Consider the following 22,541-nt stretch of genomic DNA (forward strand, 5'->3'; position numbering starts at 1 on the left):
TGCAATGCTTGCAGTTAGCCACTGTCACTGATTCCTTCCAAACCACTCATTGTTGAATTTGCGATTTCCAACTTGTTGTGTAATGTTTATGTCCAATGGCCGATGAGCACCGATACGTTTTATCTATAATTTTCTTCCTTATTTCTCTTCATATGACAAGGATTAAAAAGGATTTGCCAGTAGAATGTCAACTTGATTCATGATGATGACTGCTAGCTAACATTTACATTTACGTCATTTAGCAGACGCTCTTATCCAGAGCGACTTACAGTTAGTGAGTGCATACATTTAAATTTTTTATACTGGAATCGAACCCACAACCCTGGCGTTGCAAATGCCATGCTCTACCAACTGAGCTACATCCCTGCTGGCCATTCCCTCCCCTACCCTGGACGACGCTGGGCCAATTGTGCGCCGCCCCATGGGTCTCCCGGTCGCGGCCGGCTACGACAGAGCCTGGATTCGAACCAGGATCTCTAGTGCCACAGCTAGCACTGCGATGCAGTGCCTTAGACCACTGCGCCACTCGGGAGAGAGCTAAGATTTTGAAAGTATGATGTTGACATGATCAGTCCAATCGAAGCTACTGTAGATATAATGTGATTTGACATAATTGTATCTGTGGCCAATGACCTTGAGCCTTCTTGGATGGGCACTTCTAATGTAACTCTATGGCAGCACCCAAGGGGCTTGAATTTTCTAGCTCTACCCTTAGACTTGGTGGTGAAGTGATGTGTCCATGAGTGACAGAACACTGAGCCAATTACGGCACAACTAGAGAACATTACCAACACCTACGCTCCGTATTTTCTGCTGGCTGCCCCACCACCACAGAAAGCACTGAGCTAGGCTGAAACATCTGCATTTTGGAGCTGCATTACTCAAGAATGCAAAAAAGAGACTATGTTTGAATACGGCTTTATTAACTCAATTAATTGTATTTATTTTTTTACATTGTTTACAAACTGATATGTGACACTTATTAATGCAAAATAACATGCAAAACAGGCAAGCCCCCCAAAAAATTGTATTATTTTTTACATGATTTTTTTTGCTAAAAATGTGGTGCGAGCACCACCTGCCCAGAATGACGGGTCGCCACTGGCCTTATGTACCTTCGAAATACAACTGACCCCCTCCATTTTACCCACGCACATTCTGTACATTCAGGAATTAGAATCCCTACCTATGGATTACATTCATGTCTATAAAGAGAGTAATCAATAATAGTTTGTTGAAAGCCTCATTTAAAAAAATGATTTGCGTGATCTAGGCTACTATCTATGTTGGAACCACGCCCCATTGCATTGTCAATGTCTCTCCACTTGGGAGAGCTGTAGCCCACCATAGTAAAATGTAAGGACATTTTTAACCCACTAACATCTGCCAGGATAACCCGACGCTAGAACCCATAATTAAGCCCCCGCCCACCTTCTGCACTTGACAAGTCAAGCCCTCATCACACAGTTGCATCACAGCTCTGCTCACAGACGCACTCGCAAATAAGAGCAGTACAACATTTTCCCTTTATCGAAATATAAAGAAGCAAAGGTGTACAATTTGTAAATGACAAAATGTTACAATTCAGGAGCTTTGAAGCCGAAAAACATCAATTACAGGAGCTCAACAACAGACTGGGCCAGTACCTGTCAAGAACGAAGCAGTTGGAGAATGAAAATGCAATCCTGATAACTGAAATAAACAAGAGAAGACAAGAGAAGACGATGGAATGGGACAACACATGTATGGCCGAAATGCGGGACCTGAGGAGAATGTTGGGGCAACTATCCTTCGAGAAGTCCCGAGCCGAGATGGAACGAGAGAAGCAATGGCAAGAGTTTAAGATGTTACAGTCTATGTGTTGTGAGGAGCAGGTGGTATGCAAAGACATAGATGGAGAGATGAAAGGTTGCGAGAAGCAGCTTCAAAAAGCTCAACAGACTAATGGGGCACTTGAGGAACGTCTGTTCCAGCTTGAGAACGAGTACAGATTTATTGAGAATGCACACAGACAAGAAATTACCAAACTCCAGAGCCAGGTCCAGTCACGACCTAATGTTACCCAAACGTATCATGGCCCTCCGGCAGTCTCGATGGAAGATATGCAACAGTACGCCCTCAGTCTGTCCGAGGGATGGATGGACACATTCGAGATGTATCGAATGAAGGTCGAAGAAATGGAGGACTCGATCAAAGCGGACCAGATGAGACTGGATGATCTCCAAAGGGAAAAGATAGGTTATGCCGCAGAGTTTGACAAATTACGCAAAGAGGCTGACAAGCAAGGTCAGATTCAACTACACCTGGAGGAACAGCTCATAGACATGCAGGATAACTTCCATGGGGACATCACCAAGTATCAGGTGAGAAAATTGGGTTTGCAACCCATGTTACTTTAGGCACCACTCTCTGTGGTTCATGCTGTCTTTTGAGAAGAGTTCTAAAAATGCAAACGTGTGTTATTTTTGGATCTGTTCATAAAATGCATGTATTTCTTCAACGTGATAGGTGCTGCGCACAGATTGCCCAGCCTTTCAATAAGATCTGACCACCTCCTCCTCTAAGTGCCACACCCACAATCTGACGAGAAAGATCATTATTGTTACTCCAACATCAACAATGTGTTTTTTATAGCTCATGATCATATTTTAAATCATTATGCATAATTATTATATTGACTGAGATGGGTCTTTATAGTAAATTATAGTGTTTGGAAATGTCACTAAAAATGAATATGACTGAACTAATTGATCAGCAATGTCTTCACTGATAATGTTCACAGTATGCTGTATGCTTTCAAAGTTATGTTAAACCACACAAAATATGCATACTTGATTAATTTAGTGAAACAGCATAGGCCACTCTTGCTCAGGTGCTCATGCACCTCAATCACCAATCATATTGGCCTACAGGAATTAAAAAGAGGGGCTAAGCTAAAAAGAGGGGCTAAGGAACTGTGGAATTGATACATGAGCCACACCTCCTTGTGGTTCAGAAGTATCACTATCCAACTTGAAGGGTCATGGTACTACTCTGCGATTCTAAATGTGCACAACTACTGCATATAAACTGTCATCCAGTACCTGTTCCCTGACAGGCCTGTTTGCACCACATTGGGGAGTGACATTCTGTTGTATCACACCCACTGCCTTCATCCATCCACTGGGATCACACTTTTGTAGATGATATCAACACACAGTCACTGGTTTTGAAGCAAATAAGTCTAGAAAATATTCTCAGGAGCTTTGATTTATAGCACATGCCATTAAAATGACCACCCCAGGGTAGTGGCTGGCCCAAAACTCCCCTCATAACTACAGAGAAAAATGCATTCTGCACCAGTGCAGTGTTTCAGGCCAGACTTAAAGGATTGCATCAGCCACTTAAACCAATTAGCTGTTGCAGAGACTAATCCTTAGTGGCCTACTAATGATAGAGCTATACCAAGCAGGTCAATCATTTTACTCCCATGCACATTTGCAAGTGCCTGCATTGAATTTAAAGGTACGTCATGCATGATGTTGTCGTAAGACTCTCAAGTCATGTCCAATTGTAAAAAAATATGTTGCAATCCCAAGAAATGAATTGGAAATTGACCCTGACACTCATCCAGTGGGATGCCATATGTCACTCTAGGACAGTGAGCATCAGACTAGACTTAAAGGGACAGTTGTTGAGCTGGCTAATTAGTCTGATCTGTTAGAGGGATCACCCATGATTCAGCCAGTCCATCATCCTTCTCCTTTAAATGAGAGGTGACAGTGAACTAGAGCTTCTGTAACCGTAAAAGCCTTGGTTTCTTGCATGTTAACATCAGAAGCCTACTCCCTAAGTGTGAGTTATTCACTGCGTTAGCACACTCTGCCAACCCTGATGTTCTAGCAGTGTCTGAATCCTGGCTTAGGAAGGCCACCAAAAATTCAGAAATGTCCATCCCCAACTACAACATTTTCCGTCTAGATAGAACTGCCAAAGGGGGCAGAGTTAGCCTGCAGAGCTCTATCATACTATCCAGGTCTGTGCCCAAACAGTTTGAGCTTCTACTTCTAAAAATCCACCTTTCCAGAAATAAGTCTCTCACTGTTGCCGCTTGCTACAGACCCCCCTCAGCCCCCAGCTGTGCCCTGGACACCATATGTGAATTGATTGCCCCCCATCTATCCTCAGAGTTCGTACTGCTTGGTGACCTAAACTGGGATATGCTTAACACCCCGGCCGTCCTACAATCTAAACTAGATGCCCTCAATCTCACACAAATGATCAAGGAACCTACCAGGTACAACCCTAAATCCGTAAACATGGGCACCCTCATAGATATTATCCTGACTAATTTACCCTCTAAATACACCTCCGCTGTCTTCAACCAGGATCTCAGTGATCACTGCCTCATTGCCTGCGTCCGTAATGGGTCCATGGTCAAACGACCACCCCTCATCACTGTCAAACGCTCCGTAAAACACTTCAGCGAGCAGGCCTTTCTAATTGACCTGGCCCGGGTATCCTGGATGGATATTGACCTCATTCCGTCAGTAGAGGATGCCTGGTTGTTCTTTAAAAGTGCTTTCCTCTCCATCTTAAATAAGCATGCCCCATTCAAAAAATTCAGAACTAAGAACAGATATAGCCCCTGGTGCACCCCAGACTTGACTGCCCTTGACCAGCACAAAAACATCCTGTGGCGTACTGCATTAGCATCGAACAGCCCCCACGATATGCAACTTTTCAGGGAAGTCAGTAACCAATATACACAATCAGTTAGGAAAGCAAAGGCTAGCTTTTTCAAACAGAAATTTGCATCTTGTAGCACTAACTCCAAAACGTTTTGGAGTCCATGGAGAATAAGAGCACCTCCTACCAGCTGCCCACTGCACTGAGGCTAGGAAACACTGTCACCACCGATAAATCTACAATAATCGAGAATTTCAACAAGCATTTTGCTACGGCTGGCCATGCTTTCCACCTGGCTACCCCTACCCCGGCCACCAGCTCTGCACCCTCCGCTGCAACTTGCCCATGCCCCCCCCCCCTTCACCCAAATTCAAATAGCTGATGTTCTGAAAGACCTGCATAATCTGGACCCCTACAAATCAGCTGGGCTAGTCAATCTGGACCCTTTCTTTCTAAAATTAGCCGCCGAAATTGTAGCAACCCATATTACTAGCCTGTTCAAACTCTCTTTCGTATCGTCTGAGATCCCCAGAGATTGGAAAGCTGCTGCGGTCATCCCCCTCTTCATAAGGGGGTGACACTCTAGATCCAATCTGTTACAGACCTACAGTGGGGAGAACAAGTATTTGATACACTGCCGATTTTGCAGGTTTTCCTACTTACAAAGCATGTAGAGGTCTGTAATTTTTATCATAGGTACACTTCAACTGTGAGAGACGGAATCTAAAACAAAAATCCAGAAAATCACATTGTATGATTTTTAAGTAATTAATTTGCATTTTATTGCATGACATAAGTATTTGATACATCAGAAAAGCAGAACTTAATATTTGGTACAGAAACCTTTGTTTGCAATTACAGAGATCATACGTTTCCTGTAGGTCTTGACCAGGTTTGCACACACTGCAGCAGGGATTTTGGCCCACTCCTCCATACAGACCTTCTCCAGATCCTTCAGGTTTCGGGGCTGTTGCTGGGCAATACGGACTTTCAGCTCCCTCCAAAGATTTTCTATTGGGTTCAGGTCTGGAGACTGGCTAGGCCACTCCAGGACCTTGAGATGCTTCTTACGGAGCCACTCCTTAGTTGCCCTGGCTGTGTGTTTCGGGTCGTTGTCATGCTGGAAGATCCAGCCACGACCAATCTTCAATGCTCTTACTGAGGGAAGGAGGTTGTTGGCCAAGATCTCGCGATACATGGCCCCATCCATCCTCCCCTCAATACGGTGCAGTCGTCCTGTCCCCTTTGCAGAAAAGCATCCCCAAAGAATGATGTTTCAACCTCCATGCTTCATGGTTGGGATGGTGTTCTTGGGGTTGTACTCATCCTTCTTCTTCCTCCAAACACGGCGAGTGGAGTTTAGACCAAAAACCTCTATTTTTGTCTCATCAGACCACATGACCTTCTCCCATTCCTCCTCTGGATCATCCAAATGGCCATTGGCAAACTTCAGACGGGCCTGGACATGCGCTGGCTTGAGCAGGGGGACCTTGCGTGCTCTGCAGGATTTTAATCCATGACGGCGTAGTGTGTTACTAATGGTTTTCTTTGAGACTGTGGTCCCAGCTCTCTTCAGGTCATTGACGAGGTCCTGCCGTGTAGTTCTGGGCTGATCCCTCATCTTCCTCATGATCATTGATGCCCCACGAGGTGAGATCTTGCATGGAGCCCCAGACCAAGGGTGATTGACCGTGATCTTGAACTTCTTCCATTTTCTAATAATTGCGCCAACAGTTGTTGCCTTCTCACCAAGCTGCTTGCCTATGGTCCTGTAGCCCATCCCAGCCTTGTGCAGGTCTACAATTTTATCCCTGATGTCCTTACACAGCTCTCTGGTCTTGGCCATTGTGGAGAGGTTGGAGTCTGTTTGATTGAGTGTGTGGACAGGTGTCTTTTATACAGATAACAAGTTCAAACAGGTGCAGTTAATACAGGTAATGAGTGGAGAACAGGAGGGCTTCTTAAAAAAGAAGAAACAGGTCTGTGAGAGTCGGAATTCTTACTGGTTGGTAGGTGATCAAATACTTATGTCATGCAATAAAATGCAAATGAATTACTTAAAAATCATACATTGTGATTTTCTAAAATTACAGACCTCTACATGCTTTGTAAGTAGGAAAACCTGCAAAATCGGCAGCGTATCAAATACTTGTTCTTCCCACTGTATATCCATCCTGCCCTTCGAAAGTATTTGAAAGCCAAGTTAACAGATCACCGACCATTTTGAATCCCACCGTACCTTCTCCGCTATGCAATCTGGTTTCCGAGCTGGTCATGCGTGTACCTCAGCCACGCTCAAGGTCCTAAACTATATTATAACTGCGTTCGATAAAAGACAGTACTGTGCAGCCGTCTTCATCGACCTGGCCAAGGCTTTCGACTCTGTCAAACACCGCATTCTTATTGGCAGACTAAATAGCCTTGGTTTCTCAAATGACTGCCTCGCCTGGTTCACCAACTACTTCTCAGATATAGTTCAATGTGTCAAATCGGAGGGCCTGTCTGGACCCCTGGCAGTCTCTATGGGGGTGCCACAGGGTTCAGTTCTCGGGCCGACTCTATTCTCTGTGTATATCAATGATGTTGCTCTTGCTGCTTTTGACTCTCAGATCCACCTCTACGCAGATGACACCATTTTGTATACATCTGGCCCTTCATTGGACACTGTGTTAACAAACCTCCAAATGAGCTTCAATGCCATATAACACTCCTTCTGTAGCCTCCATTTGCTCTTAAACGCTAGTAAAACTAAATGCTTGCTCTTCAATCGAACGCTGCTTACACCCGCCCGCCCGACTAGAATCACTACTCTCGGCGGGTCTGACTTAGAATATGTGGACAACTACAAATACCTAGGTGTCTGGTTAGACTGTAAACTCTCCTTCCAGACTCACATGAAGCATCTCCGGCTTCTTATTTAGCAACAAAGCCTCCTTCACTCATGCTGCCAAACATGCCCTCGTATAACTGACTATCCTACCGATCCTTGACTTCGGCGATGTCATTTACAAAATAGCCTCCAACACTCTACTCAGCAAATTGGATGTAGTCTATCACAGTGCCATCCATTTTGTAACCAAAGCCCCATATACTACCCACCATTGTGACCTGTATGCTCTCGTTGGATGGCCCTCACTACATTTTCGTCGCCAAACCCACTGGCTCCAGGTCATCTATAAATCACTGCTAGGCAAATCCTCGCCTTATCTTAGCTCATTGGTCACCATAGCAACACCCACCCGTAGTATGCGCTCCAGCAGGTATATCTCACTGGTCATCCCCAAAGCCAACACCTCCTTTGTCCGCCATTCCTTCCAGTTCTCTGCTGCCAATGACTGGAACGAACTGCAAAAATCTCTGAAGCTGGAGACTCTTATCTCCCTCACTAACTTTAAGCATCAGTTGTCAGAGCACCTTACCGATCACTGCACCTGTACACAGCCCATCTGTAATTAGCCCACCCAACTACCTCATCCCCATATTGTTATTTATTTTGCTCATTTGCACCCCAGTATCTCTATTTGCACATCATCTTCTGCACATCTATCACTCCAGTGTTAATACTAAATTGTAATTATTTTGCACTATGGCCTATTTATTGCCTTACCTCCATAACTTACAACATTTGCACACACTATATAGATTTTCTATTTTTCTATTGTGTTATTGACTGTATGTTTTGTTTATCCCATGTGTAACTCTGTGTTGTTGTTGTTTTTATCGCACTGCTTTGCTTTATCTTGGCCAGGTCGCAGTTGTAAATGAGAACTTGTCTCAACTGGCCGACCTGGTTAAATAAAGGTTAAATAAATAAAAAATAAAAAATAAAAAAAGGTCTCCAGCTTGTAGTCCTAAAAAACGGAAATGAGTTCCATCTGGTTTGTTCAGCGATTCCTATGGGGGACATGAAGGGGGAAATAATGGGGTTTTGGGATAAACGCCGAAAATAAGGAGATTTTATACGTTTTGTTCTATGAGATAATATCAGTCAGTTAACATGACCTTCAGGAATTATCAAGCCTTTATGTGCTTTATGTGCTTGTTTTTGATTACATAAAAGCTTCAAAATTCACAAAAAGTGACATTAGCTGATGAAGAAGATCTAATAGAACAACACAGGCTCAGACACACCACTAGAGTACTTAGCACCCCTGAACGTAATTTGCGAACTGAGTGCACACCAATTTTACATGTTGAATTGCGTGAAAAATGGCGGCAGTCAGATGTCTACAGCGGGTGGTCCCTAAAACACAGCATGCTGAACAAACGCTAGATCCATATTTGGTGCGATGTGTTTTAGATCTCCTAAGCCTGTGTTTACCACAGACCTTATTTTCGGCCTTTATCCAAAAACCCTACAAAAAATCCATTCATTTCCCCATAGGCTTTGGCCAACGAGCCATGGCGAAGTTAGCCTCCGTTAGTGCATACAAAAAGACGCCATTACTATTGCTCTTTCTAGGGAAGGTGTCTCAAGGGCCTTGACACAACACAAACAGCACTGCTAAAGTTCACCCTTACACACTCAATACAATTGAATCGGTTACCTACTTGGGGATAAACAAGGAGGGTCAGATGGTGAACCAAAATACTAATGAAACTGACAAGTAGTACAATGCATGATCATATGGGTACTGTAGAGGGACAAATCTGGACAGTAAATTGTGTCCTGAAAGATGTTTATATTCATACTTAGGACACCATCTCTCATCTGAATTCCCTATACCTGATTTTGCAATGAACAAAATAAATGTAGACCAACCCTATAATTATAGTCTCATAAAAGTATGGGAGGAAAATGTAGAACAGGATAGAAGGGAATGTACAGGTTCACAATTCCATTCCATTGTCTCTTTGCAGGTGATTATTGATGAGTTGGAGAGGGAGCGGGAAATGTTGGCCAACGCCATGGCAGAAAAGGTCAGAGACCACCAGGAGCTCCTGCAGGTCAAGATGGATCTGGGCATGGAGGTGGCTTACTACAGGTAGGTCTTCTTATGCTCTGGCTAGGCCTTTCTGAGTTCACTATGGAGACTTTTTGTAGAAATGACTGTTATGCAACCCATAGTAGCCTTACTTCGCATGTGACCCAAGCATGGTTAAATATTTACTGTGACATTTATTCTGCCTCATGGGTTAGGGCCTGTGGAGAGCTCCTTTTTACTATCTTTGGAACTCAGAGGAGCTGGCTGAAAATGCTGATTCTGAGGAATACAACATTTTGTTTTTAATCAACTGTGAGATGTCAGCGCTTGTGTAAAAACAATATGTTTAATATTGCAATTTAATAGTACCATGGAATTACAAAGCAGCCTTATGTATAATAATACAATTGTTTTGCCTGTTGATGCTTGTTCTGTCATGTTATGCCCAACACAGACTCTTCAATGCTACAGTGTTGTTGGTCTTGGAATGTATTTATAGTGATTTCACCCTTCACTGTAGCTGCAAAGCAAATGCTCTGCTGCCCTCCCATTTGGCAGGGGCACTTAGCATTCCTCCACACAGACTTTACTTATATTAACTCCTGATGTTATCCACATTGTGATATCTGTAGGGATATTTTTGCTCATTTGTAAACAGCCAAGACCAAAATAGTTTGGTTTTAGGTGAACAGGAAATATATGCTTTTCATAGCTCTGTTAGAAAAAAAACGATTAAAGTGGTTATGACTTGTGAGATGTCAACCTGTTGAGCCCTGATATGACAATGCCAGATTATTACTATGTCACTACAATTCACATTGGTCACATTGGATCACTTCAAGAACACTTCAATATTATCATAACAGAGACTACTCTAGTCCCACAGCATTACTATGATCCATGCACATGGCTATTTATATCAAGCAATGACATTGAATGACATTGTTTTCACCCATTATCCAGAGTTGTTTCAGAAATGTAAAACAAACACTGGTCTCTTTTCGGTCTGTTCCTGAGTCTCTTTTTGTTTCTTCTAGTCTGGGGCCTATTTCAAGGCTATTTTTACAGACAATTCCCTGGTCTCCCGAGACTCTGAATGGAGCTCTCTTGTGGTAGGCCTACTTAGGGTGACACATCTGCACTTTGTTTACAATATTTGCAATAAATGAAATGTCTTCCTTGGAGAGGTAGTGGGAAAGCTGGTATGTCTGTTAGTGTACGTGCCGGTTAACACATTAGGATCTATAGTAGAGAGTAGACAGCGGTGCATTGTAGCTGTTATTTTTAGGTTAGCCTTTTGGGAGGCACACCAGGGACTTTCAGAGGGGTAATAGCTTCAGAAAAGTATCCTACGGTAGATTTTGTTTTCCAATGCTTCTTTTGTGGAGCCTATGCTTTGCCGAGGTATGTGAGCTGGTCAACTTTACTGGTACAATATCTTTGTGGTAAAGTGTTGTTGTTGACCTCTGCTCTTTTCTGTAAATGGCCAGGTCCATAGGTTGTGTTCATCGTCTGCTAGCCTACCTCTGTGTTTGATTTGAGGTTTGAGATGGCAGGGCAGGATGATCAGCATTCTCCTCTGTGTTTGATTTTAGGTTTGAGATGGCAGGGCAGGATGATCAGCATTCTCCTCTGTGTTTGATTTGAGGTTTGAGATGGCAGGGCAGGATGATCAGCATTCTCCTCTGTGTTTGATTTGAGGTTTGAGATGACAGGGCAGGATGATCAGCATTCTCCTCTGTGTTTGATTTGAGGTTTGAGATGGCAGGGCAGGATGATCAGCATCCTCCTCTGTGTTTGATTTGAGGTTTGAGATGGCAGGGCAGGATGATCAGCATCCTCCTATGTGTTTGATTTGAGGTTTGAGATGGCAGGGCAGGATGATCAGCATTCTCCTCTGTGTTTGATTTGAGGTTTGAGATGGCAGGGCAGGATGATCAGCATTCTCCTCTGTGTTTGATTTGAGGTTTGAGATGGCAGGGCAGGATGATCAGCATTCTCCTCTGTGTTTGATTTGAGGTTTGAAATGGCAGGGCAGGATGATCAGCATTCTCCTCTGTGTTTGATTTGAGGTTTGAGATGGCAGGGCAGGATGATCAGCATTCTCCTCTGTGTTTGATTTAAGGTTTGAGATGGCAGGGCAGGATGATCAGCATTCTCCTCTGAGGTGATTGTAATGAAATGAAAACAAACCAGTGCTTAATTATGAAGAAGTAATATTGCTCTAAGAATGCAAATCCAATCATATCATTGCCATGTATTTATTCTTGGTTTTAATGCCATTTTGTTTTTGTTTCTCTATAGGGCACTTATTGAAGGAGAGCATCAGCAACATCTGCAGTCAAGAGAAAGAGTCCTAGGTATTGTACATTATTTTCAAATAAGTCATGCTTTTGGCTGGGAAATTTGTGTTACTATACTCTTGAGTGTAAATGTATTTATGAAATGTTTCTATTGGTGACATCCTATTGGTAGCATTAATTTGTTTTACTCAATTACACAAACTATATATACAGTGCATTTGGAAAGTATTCATACCCCTTCAACTTTTCCACATGTTGTTACGTTACAGTGTTATTCTAAAATGGATTCAATAAAAAAAGATCCTCATCAATCTACACACAATATACCCATAATGACAAAGCAAAAACAGGTTTTTAGAAATGTTTGCAAATGTTATGGGCCCGTGTATCTCAGTTGGTAGAGCATGGCGCTTGCAACGCCAGGGTTGTGGGTTCGATTCCCACGGGGGGCCAGTATAATTTTTTTTTTTTTTTTTTTATGTATGCACTCACTAACTGTAAGTCGCTCTGGATAAGAGCGTCTGCTAAATGACTAAAATGTAAAAATGTAAATTTATTAAAAATAAAAACAGAAATAACTTATTTACATAAGTATTCAGCCCCTTTGTTATGAGACTCGAAATTCAGCTCAGGTGCATCCTTTTTCCATTGATCATCCTTGATGTTTCTATAACTTGATTGGTGTCCACCTGTGGTAAATTAAATTGATTGTACATGATTTGGAAAGGCACACACCTGTCTATATAAGGTCCCACAGTTGACAGTACAGCAGAGCAAAAATCAAGCCAGGAGGTCGAAGGAATTGTCCTTAGAGCTCCGAGACAGGATTGTGTCGAGGCACAGATCTGGGGAAGGGTACCAAAACAGTTCTGCAGCATTGAAGGTCCCCAAGAACACAGTGGCCTCCATCATTCTTAAATGGAAGAAGTTTGGAACCACCAAGACACTTTCTAGAGCTGGCCGCTCAGCCAAACTGAGCAATCGGGGGAGAAGGGCCTTGGTCAAGTAGGTGACCAAGAACCCGATGGTCACTCTGAAAGAGCTCCAGAGTTCCTCTGTTGAGATGGGAGAACCTTCAAGAAGGACAACCATCTCTGCAGCACTCCACCAATCAGGCCTTTATGGTAGAGTGGCCAGACGGAAGCCAGTCCTCAGTAAAAGGCACATGACCAAGATTGAACTCTTGGCCTGAATGCCAAGCGTCACGTCTGGAGGAAACCTGGCACCATCCCGATGGTGAAGCATGGTGGTGGCAGCATCATGCTGTGGGGATGTTTTTCAGCGGCAGGGACTGGGAGACTAGTCAGGATCGAGGGAAAGATGAACAGAGCAAAGTACAGAGAGATCCTTGATGAAAACCTGCTCAGGACCTCTGACTGGGGGCGAAGATTCACCTTCCAACAGGACAACGACCCTAAGCACACAGCCATGACAACGCAGGAGTGGCTTTGAGACAAGTCTCTGAATGTCCTTGAGTGGCCTAGCCAGAGCCCGGACTTGAACCCAATTTAATAATCTCTGGAGAGACCTGAAAATAGCTGTGCAGTGACACTCCTCATCCAACCTGACAGAGCTTGAGAGGATCTGCAGAGAAGAATGGGAGAAACTCCCCAAATACAGGTGTGCCATGCTTGTAGCGTCATACCCAAGAAGACTCAAGGCTGTAATCGCTGCCAAAGGTGCTTCAACAAAGTACTGAGTAAAGGGTCTGAATACTTATGTAAATGTGATATTTCCGTTTTTTTTATTTTTTATGAATTTGCTTTGTCATTATGGGGTATTGTGTGTAGATAGATGAGGGAAAATAAGGCTGTAACGTAACAAATTGTAGAAAAACTTAAAGGGTCTGAATACTTTCCGAATGCACTGTATATACACTACCAATCAAAAGTTTGGACACACCTACTCATTCAAGGGTTTTTCTTTATTTTTACTATTCTTTTACATTGTAGAATAATAATGAAGACATCAAAACTATTAAATAAGACATATGGAATCATGTAGTAAACAAAAAGTTGTTAAACAAATCAAAATATATTTTATGTTTGAGATTCTTCAAATAGCCACCCTTTGCCTTGATGACAGCTTTGCACACTCTTGGCATTCTCTCAACCAGCTTCACCTGGAATGCTTTTCCAACAGTCTTGAAGGAGTTCCCACATATGCTGAGCACTTGTTGGCTGCTTTTCCTTCACTCTGCGGTCCGACTCTTCCCAAACCATCTCAATTGGGTTGAGGTCGGGGGATTGTGGAGGCCAGTTCATCTGATGCAGCACTCCCATCACTCTCCTTCTTGGTCAAATAGCCCTTACACAGCCTGGAGGTGTGTTGGGTCATTGTCCTGTTGAAAAACAAATTATTGTCCCACTAAGCCCAAACCAGATGGGATGGCGTATCGCTGCAGAATGCTGTGGTAGCCATGCTGGTTAAGTGTGCCTTGAATTCTAAATAAATCAGACAGTGTCACCAGCAAAGCACCATAACACCAGCAAAGCACCATAACACCTCCTCCTCTATGCTTTACGGTGGGAAATACACATGCGGAGATCATCTGTTCACCCACACCACGTCTCACGAAGACACGCCGGTTGGAACCAATAATCTCAAATTTGAACTACAGACCAAAGGACACATTTCCACCGGTCTAATGTCCATTGCTCGTGTTTCTTGGCCCAAGCAGGTCTCTTCTTCTTATTGGTGTCCTTTAGTAGTGGTTTCTTTGCAGCAATTCGACCATGAAGGCCTGATTCACACAGTCCCCTCTGAACAGTTGATGTTGAGATGTGTCTGTTACTTGAACTCTGAAGCATTTACTTGGGCTGCAATTTCTGAGGCTGGTAACTCTAATGAACTTATCCTTTGCAGCAGAGGTAACTCTGGGTCTTCCATTCCTGTGGTGGTCCTCATGAGAGCCAGTTTCATCATAGCGCTTGATGGTTTTTGTGATTGCACTTGAAGAAACTTTAAAAGTTCTCGAAATGTTCCGTATTGACTGACCTTCATGTCTTAAAGTAATGATGGACTGTCGTTTCTCTTTACTTATTTGAGCTGTTCTTGCCATAATATGGACTTGGTCTTTTACCAAATAGGGCTATCTTCTGTATACACCCCCTACCTTGTCACAACACAACTGATTGGCTCAAACACATTTAAGAAGGAAAGAAATTACACAAATTAAGAAGGCACACCTGTTAATTGAAATGCATTCCAGGTGACTACCTCATGAAGCTGGTTGAGAGAATGCCAAGAGTGTGCAAAGCTGTCATCAAGGAAAAGGGTGGCTATTTGAAGAATCTCTAAAATATATTTTGATTTGTTTAACACTTTTTTGGTTACTACATGATTCCATATGTGTTATTTCATAGTTTTGATGTCTTCACTATTATTCTACAATGTAAAAATTAAGAAAAACCCTTGAATGAGTAGGTGTTCTAAATCTTTTGACCGGTAGTGTAATATATATATGGTCAGCAACGGGTGTGGCTGAAAAAGCTGAATCCATTAAATTGAAGGGGCATCCACATACTTTTGTGTGTATATATATATATATACACTGCTCAAAAAAATAAAGGGAACACTTAAACAACACAATGTAACTCCAAGTCAATCACACTTCTGTGAAATCAAACTGTCCACTTAGGAAGCAACACTGATTGACAATAAATGTCACATGCTGTTGTGCAAATGGAATAGACAACAGGTGGAAATTATAGGCAATTAGCAAGACACCCCCAATAAAGAAGTGGTTCTGCAGGTGGTGACCACAGACCACTTCTCAGTTCCTATGCTTCCTGGCTGATGTTTTGGTCACTTTTGAATGCTGGCGGTGCTTTCACTCTAGTGGTAGCATGAGACGGAGTCTACAACCCACACAAGTGGCTCAGGTAGTGCAGCTCATCCAGGATGGCACATCAATGCGAGCTGTGGCAAGAAGGTTTGCTGTGTCTGTCAGCGTAGTGTCCAGAGCATGGAGGCGCTACCAGGAGACAGGCCAGTACATCAGGAGACGTGGAGGAGGCCGTAGGAGGGCAACAACCCAGCAGCAGGACCGCTACCTCCGCCTTTGTGCAAGGAGGAGCAGGAGGAGCACTGCCAGAGCCCTGCAAAATGACCTCCAGCAGGCCACAAATGTGCATGTGTCTGCTCAAACGGTCAGAAACAGACTCCATGAGGGTGGTATGAGGGCCCGACGTCCACAGGTGGGGGTTGTGCTTACAGCCCAACACCGTGCAGGACGTTTGGCATTTTCCAGAGAACACCAAGATTGGCAAATTCGCCACTGGCGCCCTGTGCTCTTGATGAAAGCAGGTTCACACTGAGCACATGTGACAGACGTGACAGAGTCTGGAGACGCCGTGGAGAACGTTCTGCTGCCTGCAACATCCTCCAGCATGACCGGTTTGGCGGTGGGTCAGTCATGGTGTGGGGTGGCATTTCTTTGGGGGGCCGCACAGCCCTCCATGTGCTCGCCAGAGGTAGCCTGACTGCCATTAGGTACCGAGATGAGATCCTCAGACCCCCTTGTGAGACCATATGCTGGTGCGGTTGGCCCTGGGTTCCTCCTAATGCAAGACAATGCTAGACCTCATGTGGCTGGAGTGTGTCAGCAGTTCCTGCAAGAGGAAGGCATTGATGCTATGGACCGCCCGTTCCCCAGACCTGAATCCAATTGAGCACATCTGGGACATCATGTCTCGCTCCATCCACCAACGCCACGTTGCACCACAGACTGTCCAGGAGTTGGCGGATGCTTTAGTCCAGGTCTGGGAGGAGATCCCTCAGGAGACCATCCGCCACCTCATCAGGAGCATGCCCAGGCATTGTAGGGAGGTCATACAGGCACGTGGAGGCCACACACACGACTTAGCCTCATTTTGACTTGTTTTAAGGACATTACATCAAAGTTGGATCAGCCTGTAGTGTGGTTTTCCACTTTAATTTTGAGGGTGACTCCAAATCCAGACCTCCATGGGTTGATACATTTGATTTCCATTGATAATTTTTGTGTGATTTTGTTGTCAGCACATTCAACTATGTAAAGAAAAAAGTATTTAATAAGATTATTTAATTCATTCAGATCTAGGATGTGTTGTTTAAGTGTTCCCTTTATTTTTTTGAGCAGTGTATATATATATATATATACAGTGAGGGAAAAAAGTATTTGATCCCCTGCTGATTTTGTACGTTTGACCACTGACAAAGACATGATCAGTCTATAATTTTAATGGTAGGTTTATTTGAACAGTGAGAGACAGAATAACAACAAAAAAATCCAGAAAAACCCATGTCAGAAATGTTATAAATTGATTTGCATTAATGAGGGAAATAAGTATTTGACCCCTCTGCAAAACATGACTTAGTACTTGGTGGCAAAACCCTTGTTGGCAATCACAGAGGTCAGACGTTTCTTGTAATTGGCCACCAGGTTTGCACACATCTCAGGAGGGATTTTGTCCCACTCCTCTTTGCAGATCTTCTCCAAGTCATTAAGGTTTCGAGGCTGACGTTTGTCAACTCGAACCTTCAGCTCCCTCCACAGATTTTCTATGGGATTAAGGTCTGGAGACTGGCTAGGCCACTCCAGGACCTTAATGTGCTTCTTCTTGAGCCACTCCTTTGTTGCCTTGGCCGTGTTTTTTGGGTCATGGTCATGCTGGAATACCCACCCATGACTCATTTTCAATGCCCTGGCTGAGGGAAGGAGGTTCTCACCCAATATTTGACGGTACATGGCCCCGTCCATCGTCCCTTTGATGCAGTGAAGTTGTCCTGTCCCCTTAGCAGAAAAACACCCCCAAAGCATAATGTTTCCACCTCCATGTTTGACGGTGGGGATGGTGTTCTTGGGGTCATAGGCAGCATTCCTCCTCCTCCAAACACGGCGAGTTGAGTTGATGCCAAAGAGCTCGATTTTGGTCTCATCTGACCACAACACTTTCACCCAGTTCTCCTCTGAATCATTCAGATGTTCATTGGCAAACTTCAGACGGGCATGTATATGTGCTTTCTTGAGCAGGGGGACCTTGCGGGCGCTGCAGGATTTCAGTCCTTCACGGCGTAGTGTGTTACCAATTGTTTTCTTGGTGACTATGGTCCCAGCTGCCTTGAGATCATTGACAAGATCCTCCTGTGTAGTTCTGGGCTGATTCCTCACCGTTCTCATGATCATTGCAACTCCACGAGGTGAGATCTTGCATGGAGCCCCAGGCCGAGGGAGATTGACAGGTCTTTTGTGTTTCTTCCATTTGCGAATAATCGCACCAACTGTTGTCACCTTCTCACCAAGCTGCTTGCCGATGGTCTTGTAGCCCATTCCAGCCTTGTGTAGGTCTACAATCTTGTCCCTGACATCCTTGGAGAGCTCTTTGGTCTTGGCCATGGTGGAGAGTTTTGAATCTGATTGATTGATTGCTTCTGTGGACAGGTGTCTTTTATACAGGTAACAAGCTAAGATTAGGAGCACTCCCTTTAAGAGTGTGCTCTTAATCTCAGCTCGTTATCTGTATAAAAGACACCTGGGAGCCAGAAATCTTTCTGATTGAGAGGGGGTCAAATACTTATTTCCCTCATTAAAATGCAAATCAATTTATAACATTTTTGACATGCGTTTTTCTGGATTTTTTTGTTTTTATTCTGTCTCTCACTGTTCAAATAAACCTTTCCATTAAAATGTGTATATATGTGTATATATATATGTGTACATATATATATGTGTATATGTATATATGTATGTATATATATATATATGTATGTGTGTATATATATATATATATATATATATATATATATATATATATATATATATATATATATATATATATATATATACATACATACATACATACATACATACATACATACATACATACATACATACATACATATATACATATATATATACATACACATATGGAATTATGTAGTAACCAAAAAAGTGTTAAATAAATCAAAATATATATATATATATATTTACAAAAGTATGTGGACGCCCCTTCAAATGAATGGATTCAGCTTTTTCAGCCACACCCGTTGCTGACCTCTACAAGGTGGACTCCAGAGGGATGCTGGCCCATGTTGACTACAATGCATCCCACAGTTGTGCCAAGTTGACTGGATGTCCTTTGGGTGCTGGACCATTCTTGATACACACAGGAAACTGTTGAGCGTGAAAAAAACATCAGCGTTGCAGTTCTTGACACAAACCGGTGTGCCTGGCACCTACTACCATACCCCATTCAAAGGCACTTAAATATTTTGTCTTGCCCAGTCACCCTCTGAATGGCACTCATACACAATCCATGTCTCAATTGTCTCAAGGCTTAAAAATCCTTCTTTAACTTGTCTCCTCCCCTTGATCTACGCTGATTGAAGTGGATTTAACAGGTGACATCAATAAGAGATCATAGTTTCACCTGGATTCACCTGATCAGTATATGTCATGGAAAGAGCAGGTTTTGTTAATGTTTTGTATACTCCGTGTATATATGCAGTGATTTTTTTAATGTAAAGGATTTATGTAAAATGTATGCACTCACTAACTGTAAGTCGCTCTGGATAAGAGTGTCTGCTAAATGACTAAAATGTAAAAAATAATAACATTAATTTGGTGCTTAACTCTCTACCTCAGATATTAAGATGATGCCTCCACAACACTACAAATCAAGAGTTTCCACCTCAGCCAGACAAGATGTAAGGAAGCATCTGGATGTGCGATACATGGAACCAACTTCAAGCTTGAGAAGATCACCTGTTCCATCTCAGTATGGTCGCACCAGTCCTTCCAGGGTCATCCCTATCTCAGTCACAGGCAGCAGCTACAAAAGGAATCAGAGTCCTGCAGCCAGAAGGGACATGGTCTCGTTCACTAAATCCCAGTCTGCATCCTCCAACTCCTCCTCCACTACTATCAAACCTGTGGACCAGAGTACCGACAAGAAGAATGTAGATGCTCAGAAAAAAGTTGTGGAGGAGAGGTGTGTGAGAATCAAAGAGGTGTCACAACACTCAACTAAGGATTCTCTCGACCATTCTCGAGGCACAGCAAACAAGTCCAGTCCCATTGCCTCACCCACTGTTGTCCCCAAATCAGTGAGAATAGTGTCACCCCCAATGATGAGTCTGAGCAGAAACACGGAGGAGGACAGCAAAAAGAAAGCAGAGAGGCAAGTTGAAAGAGAGGTGAGAGGAGATACATTTCATCTTCAGAATGTCAAGATGCATGCCAAAGAGGGCAGCGCTACAGGCACCACAACCAGCGATAAGATGGTCCTAGATTCTGTGTCTATGGAGGAACTCATTGATAAGGTCATGAAACCTGCTGGATTGGATCGAATGGTCTGCACCTCATCTCCAGACTCCAAGATCACTTACCATGTAGAGAAAACGGAGCAGGAGGACGGGTCAACAAAGACACAGATTATCCTAGAGTCCAAGGTCCAGGAGGAGCTGGATATGTCAGAGGACTCTGCACTGGAGGAACTGCTCAGCAAGGGAGTGAAACACGTGTCACTGGAGGATATCAAGGGCACTGAAACAGGAAACATGATTCAGAACCTGCTCAGCCTTGGGCTGTATGGAGGAGAGGACATGGGAAACAAGTCTGTCAATGTGGAGATCATTGAGGAACCAGTGGAGGGTTACAGTGATGAGGAGTACGAGTTTGAGGAGAAATCCACGCCCAAGTTCTCCGAGTCCTCTTCAATGTTCTTCCAGATTGAAGAACTAGAGAATGACCCCCACGGCACCAAATACCATGAGAGTGGTGCTGAAGTAATGAAAACCTCCATGACAGCTGCAAACTATGGAAGGAATGGTGGATCTGTGAAGGTCCAGGAAGACTCCAGAGATAGTGAATCTCCATACTACAGCCACGACCAAGAGTCTCAAGAGTATTTTGTCTCCACACCTGATGCCAATCTGTCAGAGCCTGAGGAGGGTGGTGGCATTGCGTCATATGGACATTACGGAGTGGTGGACGACCTTTCAGATGAAAGGTACTACCAGGAGGGGGGACTCTCAAAGAACAGAATGTTTGTCGAGGAAAGCGATAGTTACAGACCTGCGTCAGACAGCCTGTACATGAAGGGTGACCACTCCTTGGCCCGAGAGAGTTTCCCAGAGTGCATAATTGAAGAGGAGACCATCCATGTCTCCCCCACAGTACAGGAGTCGATGCTTGGATACCTGAGAGAGGAAACTCTGGACCCCAAAGAGCAGCTGAGGGGAGCCCTAGAGCAGCTCCAAGGGACAGGGAGCCTGAAAGAAGAGTTGGTGCTCCTCACAAGAAGCGGCAGTGATAGTCCTCAGAACATATCTGTGGATATCAAGAAAGTACACCAGTCCTCTGACAACGGAACCACGACTATCGTGGCAGAGCTCAAGAGCTCAACAACTCTGGAGGACTCTGGGCTGCTGGAGGAGCAGGGGGGTGATGTATCTGAGGAGCAGATCATGGCAGCTCTACGCTCCTCCAACCCCGGCCTTGGTGCAGAGGGAGGATACTCCTTGGACACAAATGAGATGTGCTGGGTGACTAGCAGTGAGGGACAGGGAGGAGAGTCCACGACTGAAGTCACTGAGAAGTACATCAAGCTGGGGCCATCAGAGAAGTCCTTCTCCTTCCAGATGGATGTGAATAACGGCCAAGGACAGGATCCCCCACTGAAGGTCACTCATGAGAAAAGAGTTGCCACAGTCTATCTTGAATCTAATGAAGATGAGATCTGATTCAAATTAGATCATTTTATTACATTACTCCCCATATTAAGCCACCCACCAGTCAATCAGTTGCAACTAACTGTAAGGTGACATCATTAGTTGTGATTCATAAATTGCTATGCCTACAATCATGGTACAAATTATAGCCCCTGCCTGTATATCAAAACGTTTTAATAGCATTGATTACGCATTTTCACATGAGAATATGTTATATTAATTTCCTGCTAGATACACTCCCCTACGTATTTATTTGGACAGTGAAGCTAGAACTTTTAATTTGGCTCTATTCTCCAGCATTTTGGATTTAAGATCAAATGTTTTATGTGAGGCGACAGTACAGAATATCACCATTAATTTAGGGTATTTTCATACATATCTGTTTTACCGTTTAGAAATTAATGCACTTCATGTATCTAGTCCCCCCATTTGAAGGTGTCATAAGTATTTGGACAAATGCACTTATAGTGTATTAAATGTAGTCAAACGTTTAGTATTTGGTCCCATATTCCTAGCATGCAATGACCTCATCAAGCTTGTGACTCAACAAACTTACTGGATGCATTTACAGTTTGTTTTGGTTGTGTTTCGGATTATATGTTGTGCCCAATAGAAATCGATGGTAAATAATGTTTTGTCACTTTTATTGTAAATAAGAATATAATGTTTCTGAACACTTCTACATTAATGTGGATGCTACCGGGTTAGCATTTCTTGGGGGGTATGATGTTTATGCCTCTAACTTTCTCACTCATCATTATTCATTCATGATTATCCATAATCATGGTAGCATCCACATTAATGTAGAAGTGTTCAGAAACATATTCTATTCTTATTTACCGTAAAGGTGACTCCAAAATGACTCAATACATTATGCACCATTGAATTCTATTGGGCATAACATAATCCAAACTTAAAATGCATTCAACAA

The 22,541-nt window shown here is 43.4% G+C and overlaps 1 protein-coding gene across 1 annotated transcript; it reads left to right on the plus strand.

Moving 5' to 3' along the window:
- Positions 1–1,466: 1,466 nt before the first annotated feature.
- Positions 1,467–21,923, plus strand: synm (synemin, intermediate filament protein). Its single transcript, XM_041837429.2, has 4 exons — positions 1,467–2,363; positions 9,529–9,653; positions 11,898–11,953; positions 19,524–21,923. Exons 1-4 carry the CDS (start codon positions 1,575–1,577, stop codon positions 21,620–21,622), a joined length of 3,069 nt encoding a protein of 1,022 aa, XP_041693363.1. The 5' UTR covers positions 1,467–1,574; the 3' UTR covers positions 21,623–21,923.
- Positions 21,924–22,541: the final 618 nt, after the last annotated feature.

This window comes from Coregonus clupeaformis, chromosome 19 (genome assembly GCF_020615455.1).
Source record: "Coregonus clupeaformis isolate EN_2021a chromosome 19, ASM2061545v1, whole genome shotgun sequence".
Classification (NCBI taxonomy): Eukaryota; Metazoa; Chordata; class Actinopteri; order Salmoniformes; family Salmonidae; genus Coregonus; species Coregonus clupeaformis.

Bases quoted from the DNA above. Each gene is read 5' to 3' on its own strand.
- synm (XM_041837429.2), top strand. From the start codon at position 1,575: ATGTTACAATTCAGGAGCTTTGAAGCCGAAAAACATCAATTACAGGAG. The intron at 2,364-9,528 runs GTGAGAAAATTG...GTCTCTTTGCAG, and splicing joins GGGACATCACCAAGTATCAG to GTGATTATTGATGAGTTGGA. The intron at 11,954-19,523 runs GTATTGTACATT...TCTCTACCTCAG, and splicing joins GTCAAGAGAAAGAGTCCTAG to ATATTAAGATGATGCCTCCA.